This window comes from Apodemus sylvaticus, chromosome 18, assembly GCF_947179515.1.
Source record: "Apodemus sylvaticus chromosome 18, mApoSyl1.1, whole genome shotgun sequence".
NCBI lineage: Eukaryota > Metazoa > Chordata > Mammalia > Rodentia > Muridae > Apodemus > Apodemus sylvaticus.
In genome coordinates this window covers 69,909,721-69,937,429 of record NC_067489.1, presented here as the reverse complement: position 1 = coordinate 69,937,429, position 27,709 = coordinate 69,909,721, and the positions used below count along the sequence as shown (strand labels likewise).

The 27,709-nt window shown below is 51.9% G+C and overlaps 1 protein-coding gene across 14 annotated transcripts in view; it reads right to left on the bottom strand.

Moving 5' to 3' along the window:
* The window catches only part of Myo9b (myosin IXB), an 88,638-nt gene that overhangs the window by 55,399 nt on the left and 5,530 nt on the right, over window positions 1–27,709 (bottom strand). For all 14 annotated transcript variants that reach the window (XM_052162616.1, XM_052162617.1, XM_052162624.1 and 11 more), the window contains exon 2: window positions 14,669–15,563. In XM_052162616.1, coding sequence (XP_052018576.1) covers window positions 14,669–15,508 — 840 coding nt within the window. In that variant the 5' untranslated portion in view covers window positions 15,509–15,563. The remainder of the gene's footprint in view (window positions 1–14,668; window positions 15,564–27,709) is intronic.

The following is a 27,709-nucleotide window of genomic DNA, read 5'->3' as shown; positions in this document are numbered from 1 at the left end:
GTCAATAAACTAAACTAGCCTTCCATCTGTGGTCCTCCCTGAGGGTATGGTGTGCACTCATTTTCCGTGAGGAACAATCAACAAACAGTTGGAACTAAGGACTGTCTCTTCCATCAGGGCCTCCGCAGGGCGTGGAAAAGGCCTTTGTCTCCAGGGCCTCACTGCCTAGGTCTCCTGCAGAAGGCCTCTTTGTGCTCTTGGACAACTGCTGCTAAGCTAAGAACAATCCCTGTAAGCTAAACTGGAGTTCCCTCCCCCTCCCCAGGCTCCTTAGCCTGTGGGCCTCTTCTGTTCCCAACTAACCAAGACCCAGCAGCATCTGGATGTCCAGGAGTTGGGGAGCCCCTGACCCTCCTGACTCCTCTGCAGTTTCCAGTGGCGACTGCACAGCCGGGAGTCAGGGTACTCCACATCTGTCTTCCACATCTTATTGGCTGCATTTTCCCACCCCCTGAGCCCTGAGTGGTGCATCAGCATTTCCCTTGAGCCCAGCACCCGACAGCTGCGCGCAGGGTAAATGCCATCTCTACATTGTCTGCCCAGCAGGGTTCCCATACCCCAGTGCCACACCACAGAGCTCCAACTGTCACCTGCCACCCTGTCCTCGCTCCCCTGCTACAGGACCCTGTCGAGGAGGACCATGGGGCACAGTGTCCTTGCTCTCAACATACACCGACAAGAAACAAGCCCTGGCTGCACCACTCACACCAGGGAAACTGAGGGAAAGAGGCAATTCAACAAGTCACCTTCCAGGAATGTGGGTGCAGTGTTTCTGGGAACCTGGCTGGGAAACGCCTGGAGGCAATATTACCTGCACACTGGTCCAAACTGGGCAGCTTTTAGAGCCTTCAGAGGGCATAATGAGAGCTAGTGTTCAGAGATGGGGGATGGGGCCAAAGGTACCTCAACAGGGTTCCACTACCAAAATGGGAAGTGGTGCTGTGTGTGAAGGACCTCACCCCCTGGATTCTCTGTGAACAAAGAGGTAGCTGACAGCCTCCTTGTTTCTTTCCTAGAGATTATAGAGTCCCTGATAGCCTGGAACCTGCTCTGTGGATTAGACTAGCAACAAATTCAAAGTTTTACCTGCTTTTGCCCATTCAATGCGAAGATTAAAAGTGCTGAGGGCTGGAGAGATGGCTCAGTAGTTAAAAGCGCTGGCTGTTCCAGAGGACCTGGGAACACCCATATGGTCACTCACAACTGTCTGTAAATGCAATTCCAGGGTATCTAATACCCCCACCCAGGCATATGTGCAGACAAAACACCAATGCACATGAAATAATTTTCATGTGAATTAAAGTGAGGGGTTGGGCACCTGGCTCAGGAGATAGAGCCCAGTCTAGTCACCCAGGGAAGGGCTCAGGTGTAGCTCGAGCGGAGTCTCTGCCAAGAGTCACAGCCCCATCCATCCATGCATACCACACAACCACAGCCTGTGAGGAAGAGAGCGCTGGGGTTTGATGTGGAGTGATTACTACCATCCAGGAACTCACATCTTCTTCCCAGCTCCCATTTTCTCCTTTCTTCCTGGCTGAGAAGAGTGCATAAGAGCTTCCTTCCTTGCAATGCTAAAGACAGACCAGGGGCTCAGCAGTGTCCTCACTATGCTGGGCCTGACCTAGGAGCAGCACTGGGGTCCCCACTATGCTGGGCCTGACCTAGGAGCAGCAGTGGGGTCCCCACTATGCTGGGCCTGACCTAGGAGCAGCAGTGGGGTCCCCACTATGCTGGCCCTGACCTTGGAGCAGCAGTGGGGTCCCCACTATGCTGGGCCTGACCTAGGAGCAGCAGTGGGGTCCCCACTATGCTGGGCCTGACCTAGGAGCAGCAGTGGGGTCCCCACTATGCTGGGCCTGACCTAGGAGCAGCAGTGTCCCCACACTGAGCCATGCTGCCTTGGACCAACAACGTGCTTACCACTCTCACTCCCTGGTTTGAGAAATGCACTCCTTGGGCTTTTTGAAGTGCTCTCACCTGCCCTGGCCTCAAACCTGGCCTCTGCTGAAGTTGACCCTGACCTCATGATTGTCCTGTATCAGCTTCAAGTAGCAGCTGGACTGCACATCTGTGTGCTGTACCCTGCTTTTCTTTACCTGGTCATGCAGACTCCAGGAGATCAGAGGAGGGGGTGGAGGTGGGGTTGCTGTCTGAGGGAAGCCAGCACACGGGTCTAGTGGCTCAGAGTTCTGGTGGGAGTCAGTTCGAGAGGATCAGTGTGGGTCTTCTGTGATAGCACACTCTGGTCCTTTGGCACAGCACTCACACAGCAGCACTGAGCACAGCACTCACACAGGCCCTGTGCATTTCTGAGACACTTGATACTGTTTGGGGATGGTGCCAAACTTGCCTCAAAGTCTTAGGCGCTGGCATGACAGGCGTGTCCTACTGTACCCAGCTTAAGGAGACCTTCTTTGGGTGCTTAAACTATACCCCATAATTTCACTCTACTCTTAGATGTGGTGTTTCCAAATATGTAACTTCCCCAGGTCTGAAATAGTCTCGAGGCAAGCCAAGGCCCTTCCTTCCCTCAATGGCTGCACCAAAGAGAAGCTGAGAGGCTGCAGGGTAGGGCGGAGCCGGAGTGTGGCTGTGCCCTGCCAAGGGCCACTCAGGGCCACTCTGAAGCTGCCTGTGGCTCCTGCAGACCTCTGAGAGTCCTTTTTATTCCATTTTGTCTCCACTGAGAAACTAGGCCGTAAACCATTTGCTATCCATCCTAAGTGCACCGTGCTTAGCTGTTCAGCCTCTCTGGGTTGCTATGAGGAGAAAAGCTGTAGTCTCCACTTAGCACCTCATAATAAAACAGCGGGAGGCTGGGTAAAGCGGCCTTTGTTCTATCTGGCAGGTAAGGAACTGCACTTCTATAATACTCAGGGAGAGACCAAGGGAGGCCGGCTCTCTAGGGCTTTCAGAGCTTATGTTCATGTAGCAAAAAAGCTCAGTTTAAGTTTGCACATAAATTCAGGTCATAAACTGAATAAGAGGCTTATAATTATCTAGCAAAACATTCATCATTTGTTACTGGTTTACAGGTTCATAGAAAGTTAAGGATCACAGCTAAGTTGTCCTTGAAGTTTCATATAGACAAGTCCAGTCAATAGCTTATCTCCTGTTTTGGCACCTGTGGTCTTGTGGTGTATATCTTCTTTATGACCTTTGGTTAATGGTCTCTGTGACCCCTAGGAATGAGCCCTAGGTTTTAGAAGTCTGTTGTTATCTCAAAAGTAATTAAGAAGTTCTGTTATAAAAGGGTCTCAAATGTCTTTGTGCTGCCATTCTGAATGATGGTGAACCTAGGAGCATGCTAGCTGTGTCTGCAGAATAAACTCTGCTTTTGCATACTGAGTCTGGAGTCTTCCTTCAGCGGTTTTTGGACCCTTGCACCTCTCTAAGAATGGTCTCGGGAGATGCGCCTGCTAGCAGAGTCCCCTCACCCACCCCACACCCTCGTACATGGCCAGCTGCTAGCTCCCTCTCTTCTTTCTGCAGATGCACTGACTCCTGCAATCCCGACGGCTCTCTGCCTCCCACCGTCCTGCAGGTAGGCTTTTGGTTTGTCTTAGGTGCTGGGCACCAGAGTCAGAACTCAATGGCCCAGTTACCGCTCCTTTCCGGTTTGTGGCAAGGTAGGAATCCTACCTTACTATGCCTGGTCATAACTTTCATCATGTCCTCTGTATCTCAGAGCCCCTCTGTGCACATCAGACACCACGGATACTGGCCATGACTCCAGGCACCCACGCTCCTGTCATGGTCCTCATGTTAGTGTTAAGGTGTCAGGAACAAGAACAGGGCGACGTGAGAGTGAGGGGAGGGACTCCAGAGTCACGGCCAGTCTCTGGGCCTGATGGCCTCCCTGTCCCTGGCAGGCAGGGCGAAGGCAAGACCGGGGTTTCCAGGAGCCTCTCCAAAGCAGGGATGTGTTGTGGTAGATGGTTCATAAGAAAGTGGGCGTGGTAGCCTTGGTAGACATTAGTAAAGTGATGGCTATACATGCATGAGGGCCTGAGTCCAGCACCCTAACTGACAGAAGAGAAAGCTGGCATGGAGGCAGGGCTTGCAACCCAGCAAACAGAGACAGGAGGGTTCCTCGGTTTAATGGCCAGAGTCAGCCTAGACTGCTGGGTAGGGTCCAGGCTACCGAGAGACCTGTCTCTAAAATGAAGGTGGATAGCACTCGAGGACAGATACCTAAGGCTGTTCTCTGGACTGTACACCCCTGACACACAGACAAGACACAGACACTCTGGGAGGCAGAGGCAGGTGGATTTCTGAGTTCGGAGGCCAGCCTAGTCTACAGAGTGAGTTTTAGGACAGCCAGGACTACACAGAGAAACCCTGTCACGAAAAACCAAACACACACACACACTCTCTCTCTCTCTCTCTCTCTCTCTCTCTCTCTCTCTCTCTCTCTCTCTCTCTCTCTCTCTCTCTCTCTCTCTCTCATAACCCTGCCCTGGCCAGCCATAGCACTGTAAAGTTACCTGCTACCACTGAGACTTCTGCATGGACAAACTCAGCCTCTAAACACCATGGAACGAATACTTCTAAGACTTCCTTTCCCACTCCTCCACACTGCTAGAAGACCCAGGAGAGGGTGCCCACTGTATACACAGGTGTCTGCATCGAGCATCTGTGACACAGGTGCCAGGAACTAGGAGCCAAGCAAATACATATGACACATTCATCTCTATAGGGCTCTAAATGTTTCTATATGTACATGGAAGTATAGTCGTGCCTCAGCAGCTATCTCGGGGGGGGGCGGTGGGGGGGGGGGACTGCACATTCCCAAGCCTTCCCGGTGCTCAGCACACTGCACACAGGAATGCTGCGAGTGACTGCTGTGTGAGACTGCCCAGGGAATGGCAGTCCTGTGACTTGGTCCCAATGCAGCCAGCAGCCTAAGTGACTGCACCACAAGCATTTCCTCATCTCAGACCCAAAGCCCAACATGGGCTGATCCTCACAAACCCAGAGCCGAAATAAACCTTTAACTTGTCCACCTCAGTCAGATGTTTTGTCATACAATGAAAAAAAATGACCAATAATGATGTTTATCTGTGCATTATTTCTGTGTGTACACGTCTCAGGATGGAACCTGGAACCTTGTGCATGCTAGTCAAGTACTGGACCCGAGCCACAACCTCCAGCCCCTCGCTGGGAGACTCAGGCAGGGCGCTACCCTGAGCCGTGGAGCCCACTGCAGGTCTTTTCCACCACTCTGCCCTAGTGGCCATTCCTGCTGTGATGACAACACACCCTAACAGAAGAATCCTGGGGGGAGAAGGGCTAACTTGGTTCCCAGTCCCAGGACCAGCACCCATCATTGTGGGAGTCCAGGATGCTGCTTAACTGGTCACACACAGGTAGCGCGGAAACAACAACTTCGTCACACTGCACTCCGCTTGCTGTCTTCACTCAGTCTAGGACCCAAACCCAAGGGACAGGGCCGCCAAGACGCTGCTTCTTCCCACCTCAATGGCACCATCAAGACATGACAGGCCAATGTGGTTCAGACACCACCTTCACAACCAATTCTAGAAGTAAAACCAAGCACCCAGACTCCCAGTGGACATCTGCAAGCACAGGCAGAGCCAAACCCAACACTCACATTAGATCTTTTTAAACATTCACTAAGCCTTCGGGCTTCTTACACAAAAGAAAAGGTGAAACCCAAAACTGCTAATTTCTGGATTTTTCCATTTAGTATTTCCAAACTGCAGTTAACCATGAAAAATTAGAGCCCAGAAATCGAAACCATTTAGAAGGAGATGACTACACTGTCTGCAAAACAAACAAACAAACGAAAAAAACCAACCAACCAAAAAAAAAAAAAAAAAAAAAAAAAAACCTGCACTGGGCTGGGGATGTGGCTTGGCTGGCGGAGTGCTTACAGCCTAGTTGGTAGAGTACTTACGACTCAGTGGACAGAGGGCTTGATTAACATCCACATGAGCGTCCACTCCCCAAACCACATAAACCAGGCCCGTCAAGCCTGTCAATGTGACACTAGGAGGTGGAAGCTAGTGATCAGGAGTTCAAGGTCATTCTCAGCTCTAACACAAGCATGAGGCCAGCCTGGGTCAGGAGACCCTGCTGAAGGACAGCAAAGGAAGGCAGGGAAACCCAAAGGACGCCTACTGACCCTGAGGACACTCTGGCCTAAGACCTCCTTTTTGGGGCATTCCTGTTACTGATCTCATGGGTGCAGGAAGACATGTGACTTGATGGGCTACAAAATACAGCTTCCTGCGAGCACCCAGGCCGGTGGCCCCGTGATACCTCAGCCCCTCTGCCAGCTGCTCAAAGTGCAGTGGCTCCCAGCAGGGCCCAACTGACATCTGACCACTGCATGGTGACTGGAAACTGGCAGGCGGGGCCTAGACCCCCAAACATGGACAGCAAGGGGAACATGGATTTGAGCAGGAGGCATGACCTTAGTTTACACTCTGGCACACCCTCATGCACATGGAACCTGCTTGTGCTGGGACACCCTACAACCCAGGGGTCCCCTAGACTGTTTTCTCTCTGTGGTCCACACATACCCCAGTTGTGCATTCTGCTCTGTATCTCTCTGTATCTGATTATCCCTCCCTCCCTCCCTCCCTCCCTCCCTCCCTCCCTCCCTCCCTCCCTCCCTCTAGGGCCTCAGATCCCAGGCTTAAGTCACATAGCTCCTTCCTGCTCCCCCACCGAGGGCTACTGACCCTGATGTTCACACTGAGACCTTGTGGGGCCTAGGTACAAGGTGGTGTGGCAAGGGTCTTCTGAGAACCCATTCCTGTCCCCATGGTGGGTGTCTGGTGACCCTGACTTGTTCAATGACCCTGTCACCTCCCTGCAGCACCGACCACTCAGCCCCCTACCTAACACCATCATCTTCATTCCTCCCGACTGCCCACAACACCCCTCCATGTTTAAACTTTGAAACATTATTTTTATTTATTTTGTGGTTGTGTATATTCACCATGGGCTCATATATGTAGCGCTCAGAAGACAACTTTCTGGAGTTGACTCTTTCCTTCTACCATGCAAGACCCAGGGCTTGAACTCAGGTCCTAGAGCTTGGCAGCAAGCTCCTTTACCCACTAAATCATCTTGCCAACTCAGGACCAGGCACCTTTTTTTTTCCCCCAAGACAGGGTTTCTCTGTGTAGCCCTGGCTGTCCTGGAACTCACCCTGTAGACCAGGCTGGCCTCGAACTCAGAAATCTGCCTGCCTCTGTCTCCCAGAGTGCTGGACCAGGCACCTTCTAAGGTAAGTCAAGAGGGTCCTTGCATCTCTGATCTGCCTTGGATGAGCTATGAGCTGAGCAAAGTCCTCCAAGTGGTTCCAGCAGTCAGTCATCTGAGAGCCCTACTTCAGTGCACCGAGATCAGCCCGTTCTCAGCCACTGGTCTTGCATGCCCCAACTCCTCTGTCCCCTGCCCTCAAAACTCCGAGGCAAGCTGCCCTTGACTGCAGCCTCTTAGCAGAACCAGCTGGCACATGTGGACACATGTCCTGCCCCTACCCCAGGATCCTTAGGTACTCCAGCCCTCAGGTCACCGCAGCACAGGGGACCCATGTAGGTCAGGAGTGACCACACCCCTTGGCCCTACAGCATTGCTCTAGTGGGGGACCCTGAGGAGCAGAGATTTCTCTGGCTGTGGCGCCTAATGATAGCCAGCTGTGCTAAGGAATGAACGCTGACATAGCTAGCAAGCAGAGGCACCAAGTGCTGTCTGACTCAGCCACGAAAAACAAGCAAAACTCCGACATACCCATAACACAGACGTATCCTGGAAACACGCTTTTGAGTGGCAGAGGGCAGACCAACAGTCACGTGATAAATGATGAAATTCGTATGAACCAGCCACAGCAGGCAAAGCCAGAGACAGGAAGTAGATCTAAGAGCAGTGGGCAATGACAGCTGATATGAACAGGGAATCTTTTGTGGGAGCTGGAATGTTCTGGGTAAGATAGAGCTGATGGTGTACAACACAGAATGCCCCGATGGCATTGTGACAGTTGATTTTGTCAACCTGACAAACCCAGAACCCAGAAAGAAGAAGCATCAACTGAGGAGCCGCCTCCCTCAGACTGGCTTGTGAACATGTCTGCGGATCATTTTCTTAACTGGGAGGGCCTGGTCCACTGTGGGTGACACAATTCCTGGGCAAGTGGGCCTGAGCTACACAGGGAAGGCAGTGCGGTGCCTTAAATCCCAACACAGAGGTCAAGGCTGGCCTGGTCTATATAGTAACTTCCAAGACAGCTAATTAAAAAAAAAAAAAAAAAAAAAAAAGGAAAAGAAAAGTGGGGCTGGAGAGATGGCTCAGTGGTTAAGAACACTGACTGCTCTTCTGGAGGTTCTGAGTTCAAATCCCAGCAACCACATGGTGGCTCACAACCATCTGTAATGGGATCTGATGCCCTCTTCTGGTGTGTCTGAAGACAGCTACAGTGTACTCATATATAATACATAAATAAATCTTTGGGCTGGAGCAAGCAGGGCCAGAGTAAGAAGGAAAACAAACAAACACTCCCCCATAAAAACAAAAAACAACCCCCCCAAAAAAACAAAAAAAGAAATGAAGGAAGAAAGGAAGGACAGAAGGAAGGTGAGGCAGACAGGCAGCAGCCTGGGGACAGCTGGTAAGCAGAGCTCCTCTTTCTGCTTCAAGCGCCTGCCTTGGTGTCCATCAATGGCAGGCTATCTTTCCTCCCTACACTGCTTCTAGTCACAGTGCTCCTTGCAGCCAGAGAGCCACAGAGGACAGTGTTGTGTTTGGGTTCAGTGCTGGCCAGGGCACTCCTGCCCGTACCCCACTACAGCACGAGCACGTGGACAGCAGGTGGTTGAGCACGTGGACAGCAGGTGGTCGCGTGGCAAGCCTGAGCTGGAGAGCTGGACGTTGGTCCTTCCACCCCTTCTCAATCACAGACCCAATGATGCCACCAACTCCCACCAGCTGCCAACACAGTCACCTGGGGACAAATCTCTAAAACAAGACAGCAGCTGTTGGGCTGCACTCTTGGTTGACAGACAGAGACAGGGTCTCACAATTCCTCCTGCCTCGGCTTCCAAGTGCTACGTCGATTATCACTCGCTGCCACACCCAGCAGAGACACAAACTTAACCTGTCAGCATCAAGGCTGTTAAACCCCCTACCACAGAGGCGGAGATAGTCCCAATTCCAGAACTTTTCACAGTCTGATCAAACATCTTCACCTACATCTTTGGTTTCTCACATCAGTGAGGCCATGTCCCTGTGGTTAGACAAAGCCAAGCCACCATACCCCAGGAAAGCCATGACCAGTGGGTAAAGGTCTTGTGGTCCTGGCAACCTACCAGGTTGGGGAATGGAGTCTGGCTTATGGAATCTCTAAGGACACAAACCCTGGCCCGGAGCAGGAGGCAGCAGCAGCTTCAGGTCCCATTCCTACTCTGGAGTAAAGAAGCTCAGACCGTCAACAGCCCACACAAGTGTCTCCTTTCCGAAGGTGGGCAGAATGGAGGGGCTACTCCTTGCCTCCTGGGGATGCCCTGGTTCATGCTGTCCCCACATTCTTTGAAATGGCAACTACCTTACAGGGGCGTGCAGGGACAATGACTGACAGACTCCTGCCTTCCCACAGGAGTCCTGTTTTCTGGCTAGTATTGCACTGTAAGGCTGCATTCGGGCCTGAGGACAGGAGGGCCCAGTGACACCCTGACCTCAAAGCAACCCAACTTCTCCTTTTGGGGTGCTGAGGCAAAGCCCCTGACGCTGCAAGCTGCGTTACCTTTGGCCTGTGCATGGGTCAAAGCCTGTGACCCTAAGAGGACAGGAATAAGAGGCTAGAGAGTCACATGGTCTGGGCTAGCCTGTGACCCAAGGTGTGCCAAGACCAAGATGTACAGCCCTGGCAGCTATATCCAGGGAAAAGGCCTCACAGTTTCAGCTAACAAGGTCTTGCTGGATTTCTTGGCTAGAGCCTTTCATACAGCACTCAAAAGCGGAAGCTGGGACCAGTTTGGCAACATAGAAAGGAAGGGAGGGAGCCATATATGGTGTGGTACATGCCTGTCATCCTAGCACTAGGGAGGCAGAGGCAGGAGGATCAGCAACTCATGGTCATCCTTGGCTACATAGTAAACTTTGAGGCTAGTCTTAAGTTACATGGGCATCTGTCTCAAAGTAAACATAAAACAAAGAAGTTGTGCTCACATGTACAAACCTCACCCAATACACATAATTAAAAATGAAATTAGAAAAACAAATAAAGAAATACAAATCAGGTTGGGTATGATGTATATTCCTTTAATCCCAGCACCTTGGAGGCAGAGGCACATGGATATCTCTGAGTTCAAGGCCAGCCTGGTCTATACAGAGATTTCCAGGACAGCAGAGCCACAGTGAGACCCTGTGTCAAAATAGTAAGTAAATAAATAAGATAAATTAAAATTCCAAACAGAAAGAAGACAGCCTTCAGGCAGAATCCTCTGCCTTTGAGGGTGACTTGGGCAGTGTCAGGCAGGCAGTGGTGATGTAGGGGACACGGGCTCTACATGGGTTCTTGTGTCATGTCTACACGAGTGCTCCTGGTCCCTGGTGGATGAAGGCTAGGAGAGCAACCAAACTCCTCAAAGTACAGCTTGTCACTCTACAGAAAAGGACCCATTACCATCCTTGGGCATGCTCGGAAGGGCAGCTTTGAGCACCGAGTGTGCGTGGGGGGCTGTTAGGCACCCGATGAAGCATGCTGCCTGCCCTCCATGGAGCTGGTGCTGGCTCATCTAGAACCCAGCAAAGCTACCAAGGCCACCATCTTCCCCAGTCCAAGACTGCCTGAGACTGCAGGTTAGTGTGCTCTGTGGCTGAGGCCTGAGAAGGAAGCCAGCAGGACTGGTACCTGACTCTTACAAGTCACTAAGTGACTGACAGTGTCAACAGTCAGTGCTGTCCTGCAGCAATGGATCAGGAAGCTGGGAGTGGCTTCACCAGCACAAGAGAATGACAGGTCCTGAGACAATCATAGAGCTGGTGACTGGCTACTGAGTGTCACCAGCCGTTAGTCTATGGGGGCCACTGTGGACAGGTGTGTGTCCCCCACATGAGTCACACCTATATCCTTGGCCCAGGATGTGGAAGTGTGAGCTCATTTGGAAACAGGGTTGCAGGAACCTGTGTTCTGTGGCTGTAAGAGAACATCAGGACTGGGTACCCCAACAATGAGGGTCCCCTTTAGCTCATGCCTCCACTCCCTTACCTGGGTGTTCACCTTGTCAGTTACAGGGTCTCTGCAGGCTCTGTGTGATGCTTCGGATTGCACCACTCCTGCCTCAGCACGAAAACAAGGGCCACCTGAACACAAGGGCCAGAGACCATGAACCCTCATGACAAAGGCAACTGGTGCCCATCCTGAGGGTGGCACCCACAGCACAGACCCACATGCACAGGGGCCGTGCCCATGGGTGATGTAGAATGTCAAGGAATCACACCATGTCACACAGAACAAGCTCAGTTTCAAACCTATAAACGCCAGGTGGTGGCGGCACACACTTTTAACCAACACTCAAGAGTCAAAGACAGAAGGATCTCTGAGTTCGAGGCCAGTAGGGTCTACAGAGTGAGTTCCAGGACAGTCAGGGCTACACGGAGGCACCCCGCAGAAAACAAATCAAACCAACCAACCAAAAAGTCCTACAAACAGCCTCTTTAGGGACTTTCCATTTCTTATTTTCAGATCATGGGTGACTGTTGGTCACTGAGGCTAAAGCAGAGGGAGGCTTCTTTCTGTATCTGTGCGACAGGTGGTTCATCTGCAGGGATGAATGGAAACAAGCTGGAGAAGCCAGACCCAAAAGGAAACAAAGTCATTTCTTTCTTTTCAAGTCAGGGTCATGTATAGCCAAGGCTGGCCTCAAATTCCCTAAGTGGTTAAGGATGGCCCTAACTTCTAGCTCTCCTGGCTCAGCCTCCTAAGTGCTGGGACAAGAAGTACGAGCTACCGAGCTTGGCATTCTGTTACTCAGTGGGTTTTTTTGTTGGTTGGTTGGTTGGTTTTTTTAAGTTTATGCACCATGGGATGCTGAACCTTCCTTTGGGTTGTAGAGCAAAAAGCAGAAACACTACCCATGCTGGTACACATGAGCCCTGTGACCTCCCATGATGGCCTGCAATGGTCTCGGTGGAAGAGGAACCTGGATAAATACAGCAGACTAGAATCAACTGCAGTGAACCTGCACAGTAGACAGCAGCCACCCAATAGGGTGGGAGGTGGGGTAGTGCACAAGAGGTCATAGGTCATAGGCCACCCACCCCAACTCCTTACTCTAGGGACCCTAAGGGATAAAGAAGTCCCCTACATCAGGGTCATGCCCAACCTGGTTTGGCTCTCGTGGAACAGGGGTGGGGGTAGACTTGGTTCAAGACACTCAGGCTACACACTCCTGAAGCCTTTCCCATGCCAATCTACATGACTAAGAATCTGGGAACAGTTCTGATAGGGAAAATGCATCAAATGTGTCCCCCATATTTCCATTTTTGCCTTTTTAAAAACATTGCCTATGTATTTTATTTGTTTTGTGTGGTTGTTTGCAGGAGTTTATACGCAAGGCATGTGTAGAAGGTCTTGGTGACCAGATCTTCTGGAGCTGGAGGCACAGATGGCAGTGACCTATCCCGGTAGGTGCTGGGAACTGAACTTTGGTCCTCTGCAAGAGCACTACGCGCCCTTAGCTGTTGAGCCGTCTCTGCAGCCCCATTTGATATTTCAATGTTTGTGCATGCACTGGTGCACATGCATGCATGTGAGCAGCTGTGGAGGCTGGGGACAGCTTGGGTGTCATACCTTGGAACACTGCTGGCCTCCTCTGGGGCAGGCTCTCTCCCTGGCTTGGTGCTCAGCCCTTACTCTAGTCTGACTGGCCCACAAGCCCCAGCCTCCTGTTTCTGCCCCTAGTGCTGGGATTTGCACACAGCCATGCACAGCATTTCCCATGGTTCTGGGGGGAAAGGGGGAGTCAAACCCAGGTGCTGTTGAGGAAAGCACTTTGCTGACCCCTAGCCCCGACATGGACCAGCCTTCAGTCAGCTGGACACAGAGCCTGCACATATGGAGGCGCCTGAGAGGTCTGTCCCCTGCTCTGAGCTCTCTAACCTGACAACTGCCTTGTAAAAAATATCCCACTGAGCCTGGCAGTGGTGGAACACACTTTAAATCCCAGAACTCGAGAGGCAGAGGCAGAGGCAGAGGCAGGTGGATCCCTCTGAGTTCTGAGGCCAGTCTGCTCTACAAAGTGAGTTCCAGGACAGCCAGGGCTACAAAGTGAGACCCTGTCTCAGAAAGAAAACAAAACAAAGGGAACAAACCAAAGCCTACTGGCAGCAGCCACGTAGCTCAGTCAGTGAGGCAGGTGGCGGTCTGAGTTTGATCCCTGGGATCCACAGGTTGGGAAGACTAACCTCAGAACGTTGTCTGCTGACATGTAGGTGTGCACTGTGGCACACACATATCCACTAATGAAATTAATGGACTTTTTAAAAAGCCTATTGAGAAAGAAGGGCTGGCAAGATGGTTCAAGTGTTAAGAGCACCAGTTGCTCTTCTAGAGGCCCCAGGTTCGATTCCCAGCACCCTCACAACTGCCCATAAGTTAGTTTCAGGGGATTTGATGCCTCTGCTGATTTCTGCAGGGACAAGGCATGCAAGCAAAACACCCATGCATGCACGTACACACATACATATGCATGTGTACACGCAAGCACCAGCACACTTTTGCATATGTGCACACATACACACCACACACATACACAAAGAATAAAAGCGTACCACTTAGAGAGAAAAAGACAGAGAGGAGCGGAGGGGAAGGGAAAGGAAGAGCCAGAGGGAGAGGGAGAGAGGAGGGCCAAGTGGAGCCATTCCTGGGACCCAAACTCCAGAGCTGCAGACCCTAGCCCACAGTCACCTCTGACCTTGACGTACTACTGCCTAAGACATGTTGACATCTTGCTTTAAAATGCCTAGAGCTGGGCTCACTCATGCCTTCTGTCACCCATGCCCAGAAGGCTGTCTACAGTGGAATATTAACGTCTCCCATGGAATTTAGTTAATGGGGACCCTGGGCAGGCGGCATAAGGTGCGGGATCTGAGGTGGTCTCCCCCAAATATGCTGTGGCACCATTTCCCTGATGCTCCTGGGGTGCCCCGTGGTATTCAGCACGAGCACATCAATCTGCTGGGCAAAGACCTGAGGGCCAGATGAACACCACAGACATGTGAGTCCTGCTGTTCCCATCACCCATTTTGGATGCTCTCAGACCTGAGGTCTAGCCAAGCCTCCCTGAGTTCTGTAACTGCCCCTGGATAAAATGCATAGCCCAAGGCTCCCCTCACATCTAGACACCCCAGGGCCAGGACCACAGGAAGTAGCCTTGACAGCCAAAATTCATGATCGGAGTGGTTCTAAGGAGCTGACACTAAGTCTGCTGCCCTGCCTCATCCAACCAACTCTCGTGTGCACTCTCTGTGTGGTTCTAGGTGTGGAACCTGGGTAGCATACAAGCTCAGTGCACTCTGGGATGGACATGGGCCTTGCACATGCTCAGTGAGTACTGGGAAGACCCTGGATATCACACAGAGCTGGAGCAGCAGGCCAGCACTCCCCACCTCCCGCCCTTCAGTTCCTGGTGCTCACCTCCAGCACAGGCCCTGCGCCCAGGATGGTCCTTTCGACACCACTGGCATAGCCCTTCTGGCTGAGCGCTGTGAGGCAGTGGATGAGGAAGTTGGTGCTTTGAGTCTTGCCAGAGCCACTCTCACCAGAGATGACGATGCACTGGTTCACGTGCTTGCGCAGCATGGCGTAGTAGGCTACATCGGCCAGGGCGAACACGTGTGGCTCCAGCTTGCCCAGCTGCTGGTTCTCGTACATCTTCACATACTTGGGGTTGTAAATGGGCAGGAACTTAAAGGGGTTGATGGCCACCAGGATGCTGCCCGCGTATGTGTAGATCTTTTGCTGCATGAAGCGCAGCTTCAGGTTCTGCAGCAGGTTGGCTTCAGTCAGCTCCGGCAGGTTGCACAGGTCGTCAAAGTCTGCTTGAGGCCTTGGCAACAGCCCTCGCTCCACCAGGCGCCGTGCGGCTGTAGGCTGAGCCAGCAGCTGCATGTGCAGGTACTGAATGCTGCCATCCGCATTGCGCTCCTGCAGCAGGAAGTAGTAGCCATCCTCCTGAGGGTGCTCGTCCTGAGCTCGCCGAGGCCACAGCAGCACTCGGTGTACAGGTGAGTCGCTGGCATCCAATACCCACTCCTCCCCGCCCGACTCCTTCACCTCCACCAGCACGTAGTGCTTCGAGCCATCCAGGTGCAGGCTGGCCACCACGTCTTGGATGACATCGCTTGTTGTGCTGTCCTTGGTGGCGGTCACACGGCATGAGGTCTGGCTCCCAGCGCTGGACAGCTGCGGGTAGATGTGCAGGTGGTAGGTGGCCTGCTGCCGACGGCCCGAGCTGCCAGCCTCGTGCGCACTCATCCTGCTGGCCTCCGGGCCTCAGCATGCCTCACCGGCGGGTGCACACCTCCTGCACCTGGAAGGAAGGTGGGGGTTAGCTTGGTAATCACATCCGCACACAGCTCCAGACCCACAGCAGAACCAACCAAGGCAATTCAGACCGGATGCAACCAACTGCTCTTGTGTGAGGACGAGTTCCTCCCATTTACCTTCTTTGTGGCAAACATCATGGAACTCAGCCTCCTACAGACAAGGCAGGGCTATAGCCCAGAGCCAAGACACCACACCTGGAGGGAAGGGGTAAATTCTAGGCAGGAGCCCTACCCAAGCCACGCCCCCAGCCCCTCCCTGGGAAATAATAAGCTGGGACTCCACTGAGGAGCCATGCCCCAATCATGAAAAAAGTTACTTTTAATAAAACGCATTTACTTCTGAAGTCTGCAAGAACAAGGAATAAGAGTCGATGCTGGTAAGAGCCTGGGTGGTTTCTTGAAGCAAGAAGCACAACAGGATGGGTTAAGTGCATGAGCCCACTGTGGACCAACTGAAGGCAAATGAGGCCTTGGCTCAAAGATGAGCAGAAGCTGGTCTGCAACCCCAAGAGTGAATGAAAACAGTAGGAATAATTCTCTTCAGGAGCTGAGAAGCTTTCAAAGGAGCGCTGACAGGAAAGAAGGGTTCTGAAGGATCAAGAGGAGTTCACTCATGAGACCGGCCACTAAAGAAAGGGTGTGGTGTCTCACACTTTGCTTTTATAAATGAAGTTTCTATTCCAAGGCAGAAATACTGTGTTTGGCTGCTTTTGCTACAATACCAAAACAGAATGTTCCCAAGAGAGGCCTAGGGCTGACAAGGCTGCGATATTTGTCTCCAAGCCACTTCCAGACATTTGCTTGCTTCTGACTTTGCAGAAGTCACAAGTGTGACTTGGCGGCACAAGCCTCAAGGGATGCCATCAGCTTTGGGGTCCCGAGCTGTGAAGTGTCAGGAGGGACATGCTGAAAGCTACCCATGACAGGGCGAGAGCATCAGCTCCCACGGGCACCATGGGAAGGATGCGTAAGGCAGGCAAGACACAAGCTTCCTTGTCTCTTCCCTTCCAGCCAGCAGCTGGTAGACCACATGTTTTGGTAGAATCTGCGTCATTTGCCCTTGAGTTCCAGCTCAGTGGAAGGGAACTTGCCAGGCATTCTTGAGGTCCTGTGTTCGATCCCCAGGCTTGCAAAATAAAATATTTGTTCAATGCATTCATGCACACTTGGTAGGACAAATCTATCATCCCAGCTACTGGGGAGGGTGAGGCAGAAAGATATGAATTAAAAGATAATTTAGCTTGACTCTGACTCACAATAAAAAAAAAAAGTATGCAACCAGAGAGAGCAAGGTCAGGTAAGTCTGTGATATTTGCCTCTTAGCCATGTGCAGACATTGCTGGCCTCTGACTTTGCAGAAGTGTGACTCAGCAGCACAAGCCTCAAGGGCTTCCACATAGCAGGAAACTAAAACTCAAGTTGGCAAAGCCCAAACACACCCAGCCAGCCCCATAGCCAGAGCCACAATCTGCAGAAAAAGTCCTATCTGTGGATCAGTACCACTGCATGCCTAGTGCCTAAAGAGGCCACAAGAGGGTGCTGGATCCCCTGCAATGCAGCTGCAGATGGTTGTGGGCAGCCGTGGGTGCTGGGAACTAAACCTGGGTCCTCTAGAAGAACAACCGGTGTTTTTAACACAAGAGCCAGTTCTGCATTTCTAAATGTCCTAACTAACAGAAGGAATGCAGTGGTACAGAGACATTATACATGCAAAACACACATACACTTTAAATAAAATGAAAATTAAAAAAAACAAAGACCTGTAGCCATGGTTTGCTGTCTTCAGGATTGAAAGTTGACGGCCCTGACAGCAGAAGCACCTGACAACAGACTGGATCCCTGGAGCCCACACAGAGAGCCAGCTGTGTCAGTGCAAGTCTGTTCCTCCACAGTGAGACAGGAGGACAAAGGAGGCACACAGAGGCCCAAGGCCCAGCTTGCCTGGGGTCCACAGCACCACTGCTGCAGAAATGGGGAACTGTGACTCATAAACAAGGCAGAGGCTGGGTGGGGTGGCACACTATGGTCAGCTCGGCATTTGGAAGTCAGAGGCAGAAGGATCATTGAGTTCAACGTCAGCCTCACATATATAATGAGTTGGAGGCAAGCTTAGGATACGAGAGACTGTGTCGTAAAAAAAAAAAAAAAAAGAGGAAGGAAGGAGAGAAAACTCATCTCTCAAAAGTCCTGTGACTTCCAATGGTGCACCATGGCAAGAGTACAAGCAGGCGTGAGCATGCAAACACACAGACACACACACATCTGTACACACATATCGTGTTATTGGTTGATTTATACACATACTTACTTTTGTAGTTGATCAGTTTTGGCCCTGTCTTTTCAGACAGGTCTCACTATGAGGACCTGGGCTCCCTGTAACCCATTATGTAGACCAGGCTGGCTCAATACACAAGCCTGCTTCTGGAGTGCCCTGTTCTGGTTTTAGTTGTTGTAGTTTCAGACAGTCTCACACTGTGGCCTGGCTGGCAGAGGTGCTGTGGTCTAGGTCCTGTCTCTGCCTCCTGAGTGCTAGGGTCACAGTTGTGCACCATGGGCCTTGGGACATTTGTTTCTTTCCATATTTTGTGTTTGTACCTGTGTCGTGATGCACATATGCTTGTCAGAGGACAATCTGTAGGATTCCACTGTGTGGGTCTAGGGATTGAACTCAGATCACTGGGTTTAGCAGTAAGCACCTCTACCTGCTGAGCCATCTCACTGCCGCTGAAGTTGGTTTAAATGTTAATCATTTTTAACTCAGCAGATACCAGTCATTCCCACCCTCCATGAATCTCTCCAGAGAAACAAAGTGGAGGCAGGTGAACTCTCCCATGCTGTTGCTAAGATCCCTGAACTAGAAACCACCGGAGCAGCCATAGTCAGAGGATGGACAACTTCGACACAGCACAGGCACCAAAAGGAGCCGCCCTCTGATACTGGGGTGGAACCACTCGACTGGAAAAACACTGGCCCCCAAGCAGTACACACAGACCTAGCATTCTAGACCTAAAGCTCAGGACCTCAAATCCCAGGACGGGACTGTATATGGTGTGGTCTGGATTAAAAGGCAGAAACACACCGATGGATGAATGGATAAACTATAGTCCAAGCACAGGGGGACAGCCTCGGCTAAGGCAGGACTGTTGCACTCGTCCACAGCACATGGGTAAAGTTAGGAAACACGATGTGGCTATTGCTCAGCTGCAGGGGGATGACCCTGCATGTGGAGTCCTGGGCTCCACCCCCCAAAATGTAGTCTGAAGGTGGTTGCACATGTCACCCCAGCACTGGGGCAGTGGAGGCAGGAGGATCAGGAGTACAAGGGCATCCTTGGTTACATAGGAAGTGTGGGCCAGCCTGGTCTGCATGACAAAAACAAAGAAATATCTCAGCACAGACTGTGTGTGTGTGTGCATGTGTATGTGTGTGTGTGTGTGTGTGTGTGTGTGTGTGAGACGCGACTGACCAGCAATGTCCAGAACAAGCCGGTCCACAGAGGCAGGAAGCAGAACAGAGGCTGCCAGGGGCTGATGTGTTTTCTAGGGCTATGACCAGGCTCTGGAACGGAAGGTTGTGAGTGTCTCACAACACTGAACCACTACACTGAGGAACTGTCTGCTTTCAAGCATGAACTTTACACAATTTCAATAAAATGGAAGTACTCAGGGTGTGTGCTCCATGTACAGGGGACTCTCTAAAACCCAGCTAGCCGCACAGGAAGCTAGCTGGCTGCTGGCTGCTGGCTGCTTCCGGGTGACACGATACAGAGGGTCAGGAGACCCATGCGCTTCTGATCTTGGTCATAGCAGCGGGCTCATACCACAACCTACAATTCCACACAAACTTCCTGTGACAGGTTCACACTTTTATAGTCTGAGAACCTGGTGATGTGATGATCTTGAGGATGGCCTGGACCACAGAGGAAGGACAACACTGCAGGTGACAGTGCCCACCGAACCTGACTTGAATTGAACCTTCAGGACCACCTCTGCTTGAAGCAGAGCACTCCCACAGTGTGTCCTGTGACCTCCACAGGACACTAACACACACAACAAGAACAGCAACAACAAAATGGAAAGTTAAACAAATCCCACTGACCAAAATATAAAAACTAGGCTTGGTAATGCATAACAGTACTTGAGAGGCTAAGGCAAGAGGATCCCAAATTCTAGGCCAGCTAGACAGACCCAGTCTCATTCAGCAAGGACAGGGTTGGGAGTCTGGGCACATCAGGGATCGGGGTGGGGTTCACAACCATGCTTGCCTGGCAGTTCAAGCCACTCTGAAAGTCAGTCATAGAATGTTCCAGGTGGTGCCACCAGAACTCAAGAACACTTTGTGTGAGGAACACAGGGACTCAAACTGAAATTCTATGCCTTATCAGTCACATACACCTACATGCCAAGTTATTCACTGAATGCTGACCCTCAGTCAAAGACGGCCTGGAGATACAACTGGGGGTCATGCACATGACATCAACTAGTGATGGTGTAGCTAGTTAGTCAGCTGCATGACATTTGCAAAATGGTAACAAAGCCTACTGATGTGCATTGGAAAACATCTGCCAAATGAGACCTGACTGCACACTGCAAGTAGACCCACAAATGCACATGTTTGCGAGTACACACAAACACACATGCCCTGTACACACACGCTCATACAAACATGCCCTCATGCAAGCCCCTCCACACATTTGTACACATGAGCCTTCACATATCCACCCTTGGGCCCATGCGCAACACAACAGAAACTTGCCCACAACCCAGCTCAGCAAAAACTACCCCTCTAGAGCTTGTGTTCTCGGAGGTGACCCCAGTGTGTCAACTGCACAGACTGAAGCCCTGGATTGTTTGCCAGCAGGCTGCCTCGCAAAGTGTGGCCAGGGGTTCTACTGCTGCCTACCTGATAGGGACTGTCTTCCACGGGAAAAGACAGCAAGGCCTGTCGACAGGTTCTGTCTAGTCCCTGGGTCACTGCTACTTATCTTGCCAAAAGACCCCTGACTGAGCCCCTCTGGACATATCACAGGTGCAAGCTAGGGCCGTCTGTGACCTGCTCTGGCCCTTGCTTCAGGAACAAGTCTCATGGGGAAAGCTAACAGAGCTAGCTCAGCAAGCCCCACACCGGAAGGAAACAAAGTGTCTTGCTCAAAATGCTAGTAGCCCTGCCAGGCTGTGGGAAGGAGGGCAGGAAGTTAGCAGTGTCACGTTAGGAGACTGCTCCTTTGACAGCCCCTTCTTCCCGTGTTAAAGTGTCTGCTTCTTGGAAGATCCCTCCCATGGGACCTGCCTAGGGCGCCCTTGGCCACGAGCAATCCCCTGCAGGAGCACCCTGATGCGAGGACGGAGCCTTCCTGAATCAGCATGGTGCCCACCTTCAAACCTTTGCCCAGATGCCCACAAGCACTTGGGGGTAGTGCGGTTCTGCTTGAGCCTAGGGTTTTAAACCCAATGAAAGCCTGGTTCAAAGATAAAAAACCTACATACAGAGAGACACTAAGAGAGAGCTCCAGGCCTCTGCTGGGGATCCTAGGCAGGGACTTTACTGCTGAGTCACAGTTGTGAGAATTATAGCTTCATGACATCTCTCTCAGGAAGACTTGGCTTTCTGTGGCTTCTCGCACACCTTCCTCATGAAATGTTCAGTCTGGGACCTGGAAGCTCATCAGGCTGTGGCCCAACATCCTGTCTTAAGTGGATGTGAAACCCACACTCTGAGAATCCCCTGGTGTGTCAGGGAAGAGTGTCCACACGGGACCGTGGAGCCAGCAGATGTCTGAAGCTCCTCTGGAGGAAAGTCCACTAGGTCTCATGGCAGGCTTGGGCAGTGCCAGGTGCAGGAGGTCACGAGAAACTGTATTCCCTCTTTATTTGTCTCAGGAGTCATATTGTGTGCTGCACGCTGGCCTTGAACTCAAAGGACAAGCTACTGAGTCAGGACTCCAAGTGTGAGCACGTTGCCTGGTGCTCTCTCTTGTCCTGTATATCCCAGGCTGGCCTGGAGTCACTGTTTCCCTCAGCCTCTGGTGTGCAGGAAGCATAACATGACAGCTTCTCAGCTCTCAATAAATACTGCAAAGCTAATGCGCTTGCCCTACCTTCCAGTACCACCATCCCATGCCCCTCCCCCTCCAGCACGGACCTCGAGCGCAGACACGCACACACACACACACAGACACACACACACTCAGTCTTAAGCAGGAAAAAAAAAGATAGAGCTGCAAACTGCCAGGAGCAGTCCCTGAAAGCCCTGCTCACAAACAGTTCCCTTGGGCTTTGGAGAAGGCTCACTGGGCAGAGCGCCTGCCATGTACACACCAAGTCCTGGGTTTGGACACCCAGGACCCACATAAGAAGCCAAGCATGGGTCCAGTCACTGACACACCTGCTTTTGATCCCAGCACTCAGGAGGCAGAGGCAGGAGGATTTCTGAGTTAGAGGCCAGCCTTGTCTACAAAGTGAGTTCCAGGACAGCCAGGGCTACACAGAGAAACCCTGTCTCAAACAAGCGAACAAACAAACCGAAGTGAAAGCCAGCGATGATGTGTGCTTCTAACTTCAGCACTGGGAAATCAGAGGCAGGGGACCCAGGCTTCACGGACCAGCCTGTTTAGTCAACTGTCTAGTCAACTGTCTAGTCACCTGTCTAGTCAACTGTCTAGTCAACTGTCTAGTCACCTGTCTAGTCACCTGTCTAGTCAGCTGTCTAGTCAGCTGTCTAGTCAGCTGTCTAGTCAGCTGTCTAGTCACCTGTCTAGTCACCTGTCTAGTCAGCTGTCTAGTCAACTGTCTAGTCACCTGTCTAGTCAGCTGTCTAGTTAGCTGTCTAGTCACCTGTCTAGTCAACTGTCTAGTCACCTGTCTAGTCACCTGTCTAGTCACCTGTCTAGCATCTCTGAGAGCAGAGGCAAGCAGATGACGGCAGCCTGGTACTCTAAGGACTAAGATTCAGGCCAGCCAGATCTACCAAGTGAGACATTATCACAAGATCACAAACAAACAAACAAACTAACAAACAAACAAACCAGCCCAGGCCGAGCTGCGCGTGGTGTCCGAGCGTTTGGGGTGATGCAGACACGCAGAAGGAAGCTGAGAGCTCAGTGGGCAGCCAGCCTCAGCCAACAGCATGGCTGCTTCAAGAAGACATCCCCCGTCTCACTCAAGGAAACAGAGGAGAGAGGCATAGAGCACAGGGATGGCCTGCTCTGGACTCCCCATGTATGAATACCTGCACACATATGCAGCACACCAATTCAATACACACACACACACACACACAACCAGGCTTTTAGCAGCAAGTCTAACTCCAAGAAAACATCAGCTCATGACCCACGCAGAAACAACCTGAAGCCCCCGGGTGGAGATGTGGGCTCACACAGGCGGGCGGCCACTCTGCAGGTTCTAAGCACGCCAAGCCTCCCGCATGAAGAGCTGGGCTTGCACACATTCTGGCAGCCACTCTGGAATTCATCAGCGGAGGCAGAGTGGGGCCCACAAAGAGCAGGGCAGCCGACTCGCGTGTTATATAAGGCCATAATTTGAAGCCACGTGTTTAGTGGGTGAAATCATTCCCCAGCTAAAAGGAGAAAGCTGGCGTTAGGGCAGGATGGGCTGAGAGGTGGGGGCTCCTCCACAACCAGTGGGTCCTCTCTGTGGCCCTCAGTTTCTTTTTCTATTTGTCTTTGTTTGTACCTTCTTCACACCCGGGGTCTTCACATACAGGGTCTGACCAGGCTGGCCTAGAACAGCCCATGCTCCTGCCTCTCCTTCTAGAGGGGCTAGGATCACAGGCGAGCATGAACCACCACACCCATCACCTAATTACTATTTGGAAGCAGAATCCAGAATGTGCTGATGACTGACTGAAAGCAGTTGATCTGACAGTTGCCGATACAAGAGCTGCAGGAGCCTCCTCCCACAGCCCTGACCCAGACCCAGGCCCACAGATGTAAGCTGGTCCCAATGCAAAGGCCAACTGGGAGTTAACAGCATCTCACAGCTCACCCTCTAGGCGGATGGTCCAGTGTCTGTAGGAGGAGCTCACAAGACAAATTCCCTCCCCCAAGTAGTGATGGGCTGGGGTGTGGCTCGGGGATGGAGCCCCTACCTAGAGCCCCCAGTGAGGAACTGTGGGGGTGTGGCCTAGGGCTACAGCACTTGCCTCTGCTCAGAAGGGCCTGGTGTCCAAACACACTACAAAGAAAAAAAAGTATAGCTGGTCCTAGGATGTATCACAGGTTGACTGGACTCCAGCTACAGTCTAACAGGGAATACCAGGAGAACTGTAGGTTACTAGTTGGCTCAGACACTGCTGAGAGGCACATCCCAGGATGCCCAAGGGCCACAGGCTTCAGAGGGAAGGCAGGGTGTATAACTTCCAGCCAGAATCCTCAGTGTAAGCAAGCAGCACGGTGCCATCCGTCAGGCTGCCACTTGGCTGGCTGTTCCCTGGGATCCACACCCACTGGAGTGTGAAGTTACTTGGGAAGAGACGGAAGCCAGGGGTTCAGCAGATGTCACAGGAAGGCAGAAGGAGCCCTAAGTGCATCAATGTCTGGCACTCTTAGAGGACACAAGGCGGCTTGACTGGAGGCACACTCCTGTGTTTACAGCACTTGACCCAGGACCTCAAACACACAGGGCAAATAGTTTCCCAAGACTGACCGCACACTGGAGATGCTAAGGCAGGAGTGTCTAGCAGTTCAGGACAGCAGGGCTACTCATCAAGACCCTGTGTCAAATAAGGCCATAATGCAGAACACACAGACATGGAGACTGCTGGGATGAGACCTGAACCAAAGGCCGCCCAAGTTCCAGATCTGGAGGAGGCAGGAAGGAGTCCCCTGGAGCCTCTCAAGACTGTAGTCTCCAGGATTTGGGGCTTCAGGCCTCCAGAGCCAGAAAATCCCATTCCTGCTGTTTTAAGACAGCTGGCTGTGGCCACTTCAAACAACCCAGCTCTGCCTCTAGGTGCCCAAGAGGAGACGCGGGCTGAACTACACGCAGTGGTGCTGGGGTGCTGACAGCAAGCCCTGCGTGCTGCTGGCCTCCTGCCTCCCCAGGCTGGCTCTGAACAGGCCATTCTTCCTTCCTGAGGCCACTCTCGCTGGCTGGAGGATCCGGTTCCCTGGAGACTGCACCCCTCCAAGCAGGAGCTAGGCCGCCCTATCATGTGACACCCATCTTTCAGGGCAGCTCTCCCGGCCTGGGGTCTACCCGCACGTGTCCCCATGCTAGCATCTGTTTGTCTGTCTCTTTCTCAAAAAGGTCTCATGTAGCTCAGGCTGGGCCCCAACTCACCATGCAGCTGAGGCTAACCTTCAAGGCCCAGACTTTCTTCCTGCCTAAATGTTAAAGCGGGCTTATGTGGTGCTGAGATAGAGCTCAGGGTTCTATGTACACTAGAAAAGCCTTTCACCAACTGAATCCCAGCCCTGCTCTACCTGTCTTCTTTGAGGCAGAGTTTCTGTAGCCCAGGATGGTCTAGAATGCCTTCATCTTCCTAGGTCCTTTTCCTCAATGCTAGGATGACGGGTATGTGTCCCCCACATCCTTCTTTCCAAACAAAGGACCCCACCTCAGGGTCTGCTACGCGGTGACCATATGGCCACGAGGGAGGTAAATGACACTCAGCCAAAACAAAGGCACACTGCCACAGTCTCACAGACAGCCTGGACAGGACTGACATGATCAGCACCATTTTTGTCTGCCACTACTTGAAGCAAGGTCCTCCAGGGTCAGGACAACCATCCATACAGCAAAGAAAGAACCTGTCCCAAGCACCTGAGAGTGGGGAGACCCAGAAACCCGCAAGTCAACATGGGCGTTTGGGACAGGGAGGTGGGGAAGCATCCAGAGCTGGGCACAGCTGCAGGGACCGAGGCACAGAGGGATCATGGGGGCAGGGGCCACCTGAGGGCAGGGCCACAGGCCACCTGGGGTTAGTTTGGGAACAGGGCTTCCAGTTTGGTATGAGAGGAGCTAAAGCAGGAATGGTCAGATTCTGAGGCCCCATAAATGTAGGAAAGAGCTTAGACTGTCTCAGTGCCATAATGGGACATTGTGGGCACAGATGGGGGTCTGGGGGTTGCAGGGTCCCAGGTAGTAGACTCTGCAGGTGTCAGGGGAGCTTACAGTGGCTCTACCAGACCTATGACAAGCAGGCAGGCTCTGGCTGCATGTGGGAGTCAGGGGACAGCCCTGTGTGCAGCCAGGTTCTGGAACATTTCCAGGTGCCCCATGGGCTGCAAAATAAAGGCAAAGGACACCAGGAAGCAGGCAGGTCCCATGCACAGGACATACACAGCTGTAGACCTTTCTAGAATTTCCATAGACCATCTGTCACTAGGCCTCACCATGGAAGGTACCAACATCCTTCCTTCTCCTTAGAGTTGGTGAGACAGCTACTCTAACTCAAGCAGCAAGGCCTCAGAAAAGACAGGAAAGCGCTCACACCGACCTTTTACTATTGAAACAGGGTCTTCCTATGGAGCCCAGAGTGACCTTAGGGTCCTAATCCTCCTGCCTCAGAGTGACTGGGTATCCTAATCTGCCTTCAAGAGCAGTTGATTTATAGCCTAGGAGGAAAGAACAGAATGAGGCCCTGTGGTTGGAACCATCTAAGGCCCCAGGGTGGTAGGATTACCAGGGATCTAGTGGGTTTCTCCAGCCTAACAGTACAGCCTGAGTCAGCTCTCCTGTGAGAATCTACCCACCCACCCAGTGATGTCACACCATGGGACTATCTTACATAGGCTGCTATGGGAATGAAGCAGCCACTCAAAAAATACTGGCCTGGGACTGGAGAGATGGCTCAGAGGTTAAGAGCACTGACTGCCCTTCTAGAGGTCGTGAGTTCAATTCCCAGCAACTACATGATGGCTCACAACCATCTGTAATGGGATCCGATGCCCTCTTCTGGTGTGTCTGAAGACAGCTACAGTGTACTTCCATACAAATAAGAAATTTTTAAAAAAGAAATACTGACCTGGACCCCCACAGGTCAGGAATCCCCCGTGGAAATGCCTGGAACCACAGCATTTTAGAGTTTGGATCCTTTTGGCTTTTAGAACACTAACAAATACAAAACAGGAGACGGGCATAGTAATGTATGCCTGTGATTCCAGGCATGGGAAACTGAGTCAGGGGGACTGAAGACTATAAGTTCCAGGCCAACCTGTGTTTCAAGAAGAAAAAAAAAAAGTCATGGTGAAGATTTCACTCAAGTAGAAACCAAAGGGCTCGCACATGGGCCCTGCGGTCCACTGGTCAGCCCTCCCACCATCACAGCCCCAGGGAGACACTTTCCAACAGTTTCCACTGTCTCTCTTTGGATGGCAAAGAGAATCGAAGACTCCATGGGAGGAATCTTCCAAACATGGCACCATGTGAGTAACTCAGAAAGTTCCAGGTTTGGGAGAACTTAGGAGTTTACATTTAGGGATGATCTACTGCTGTGGCAGAGCCCTTGCCCAGCACGTTGGGGCGCCAGGTTTGGTCTCAAGAGTAAAAATAAAAACCCAAACAATGACACCAACAAAATGGCATGAAGCCAACACTTCTGAACCAGTCTCCTCAAAAGTCCACAGGGCCCTGGCTCCACATTTAGGACCAAGCACAGCCTCTGTGACCTGTGAGGATTCTAACGTGGGAACCAGTACAGTATGACCTGCCCTTGCGGATACCTTTGGTGACAGTCACCACCCAACCCCCTGGAAATCCATCTACATGGGGGCTCAGCACTCACGTCACCAAGGAAGACCAGGCCCTAGGGTCGGCATGGGCAGGTGGTGTAGACAGAATGTCTCTCATGAGCATCAGTTGCTGCCCCTGGGCTGACTCTGTCCTCAGGGGACATCACCACCCCAGAACGTATGGGTGTCAATGTCTCTTCACTGGCCAAGGGTGGGATACTCAGGTTCCACAATGCACAGTACTGCCCATTATAGAGCATGGCATGTCCCCAGAACACACCGCTCAGAGGCAGAGAAGCAGCTTCAACAGAAGTGACTGTCACACAACTCCGGGTCCCCTGGAGCCTCAGGACATTCACTTCCCTGAAGCCTCACAGGGACAGGAGATGGTAGTTTGTCTCCTCTCCATGCCACAAGCCTCATGCCAGGTCTAGCAAA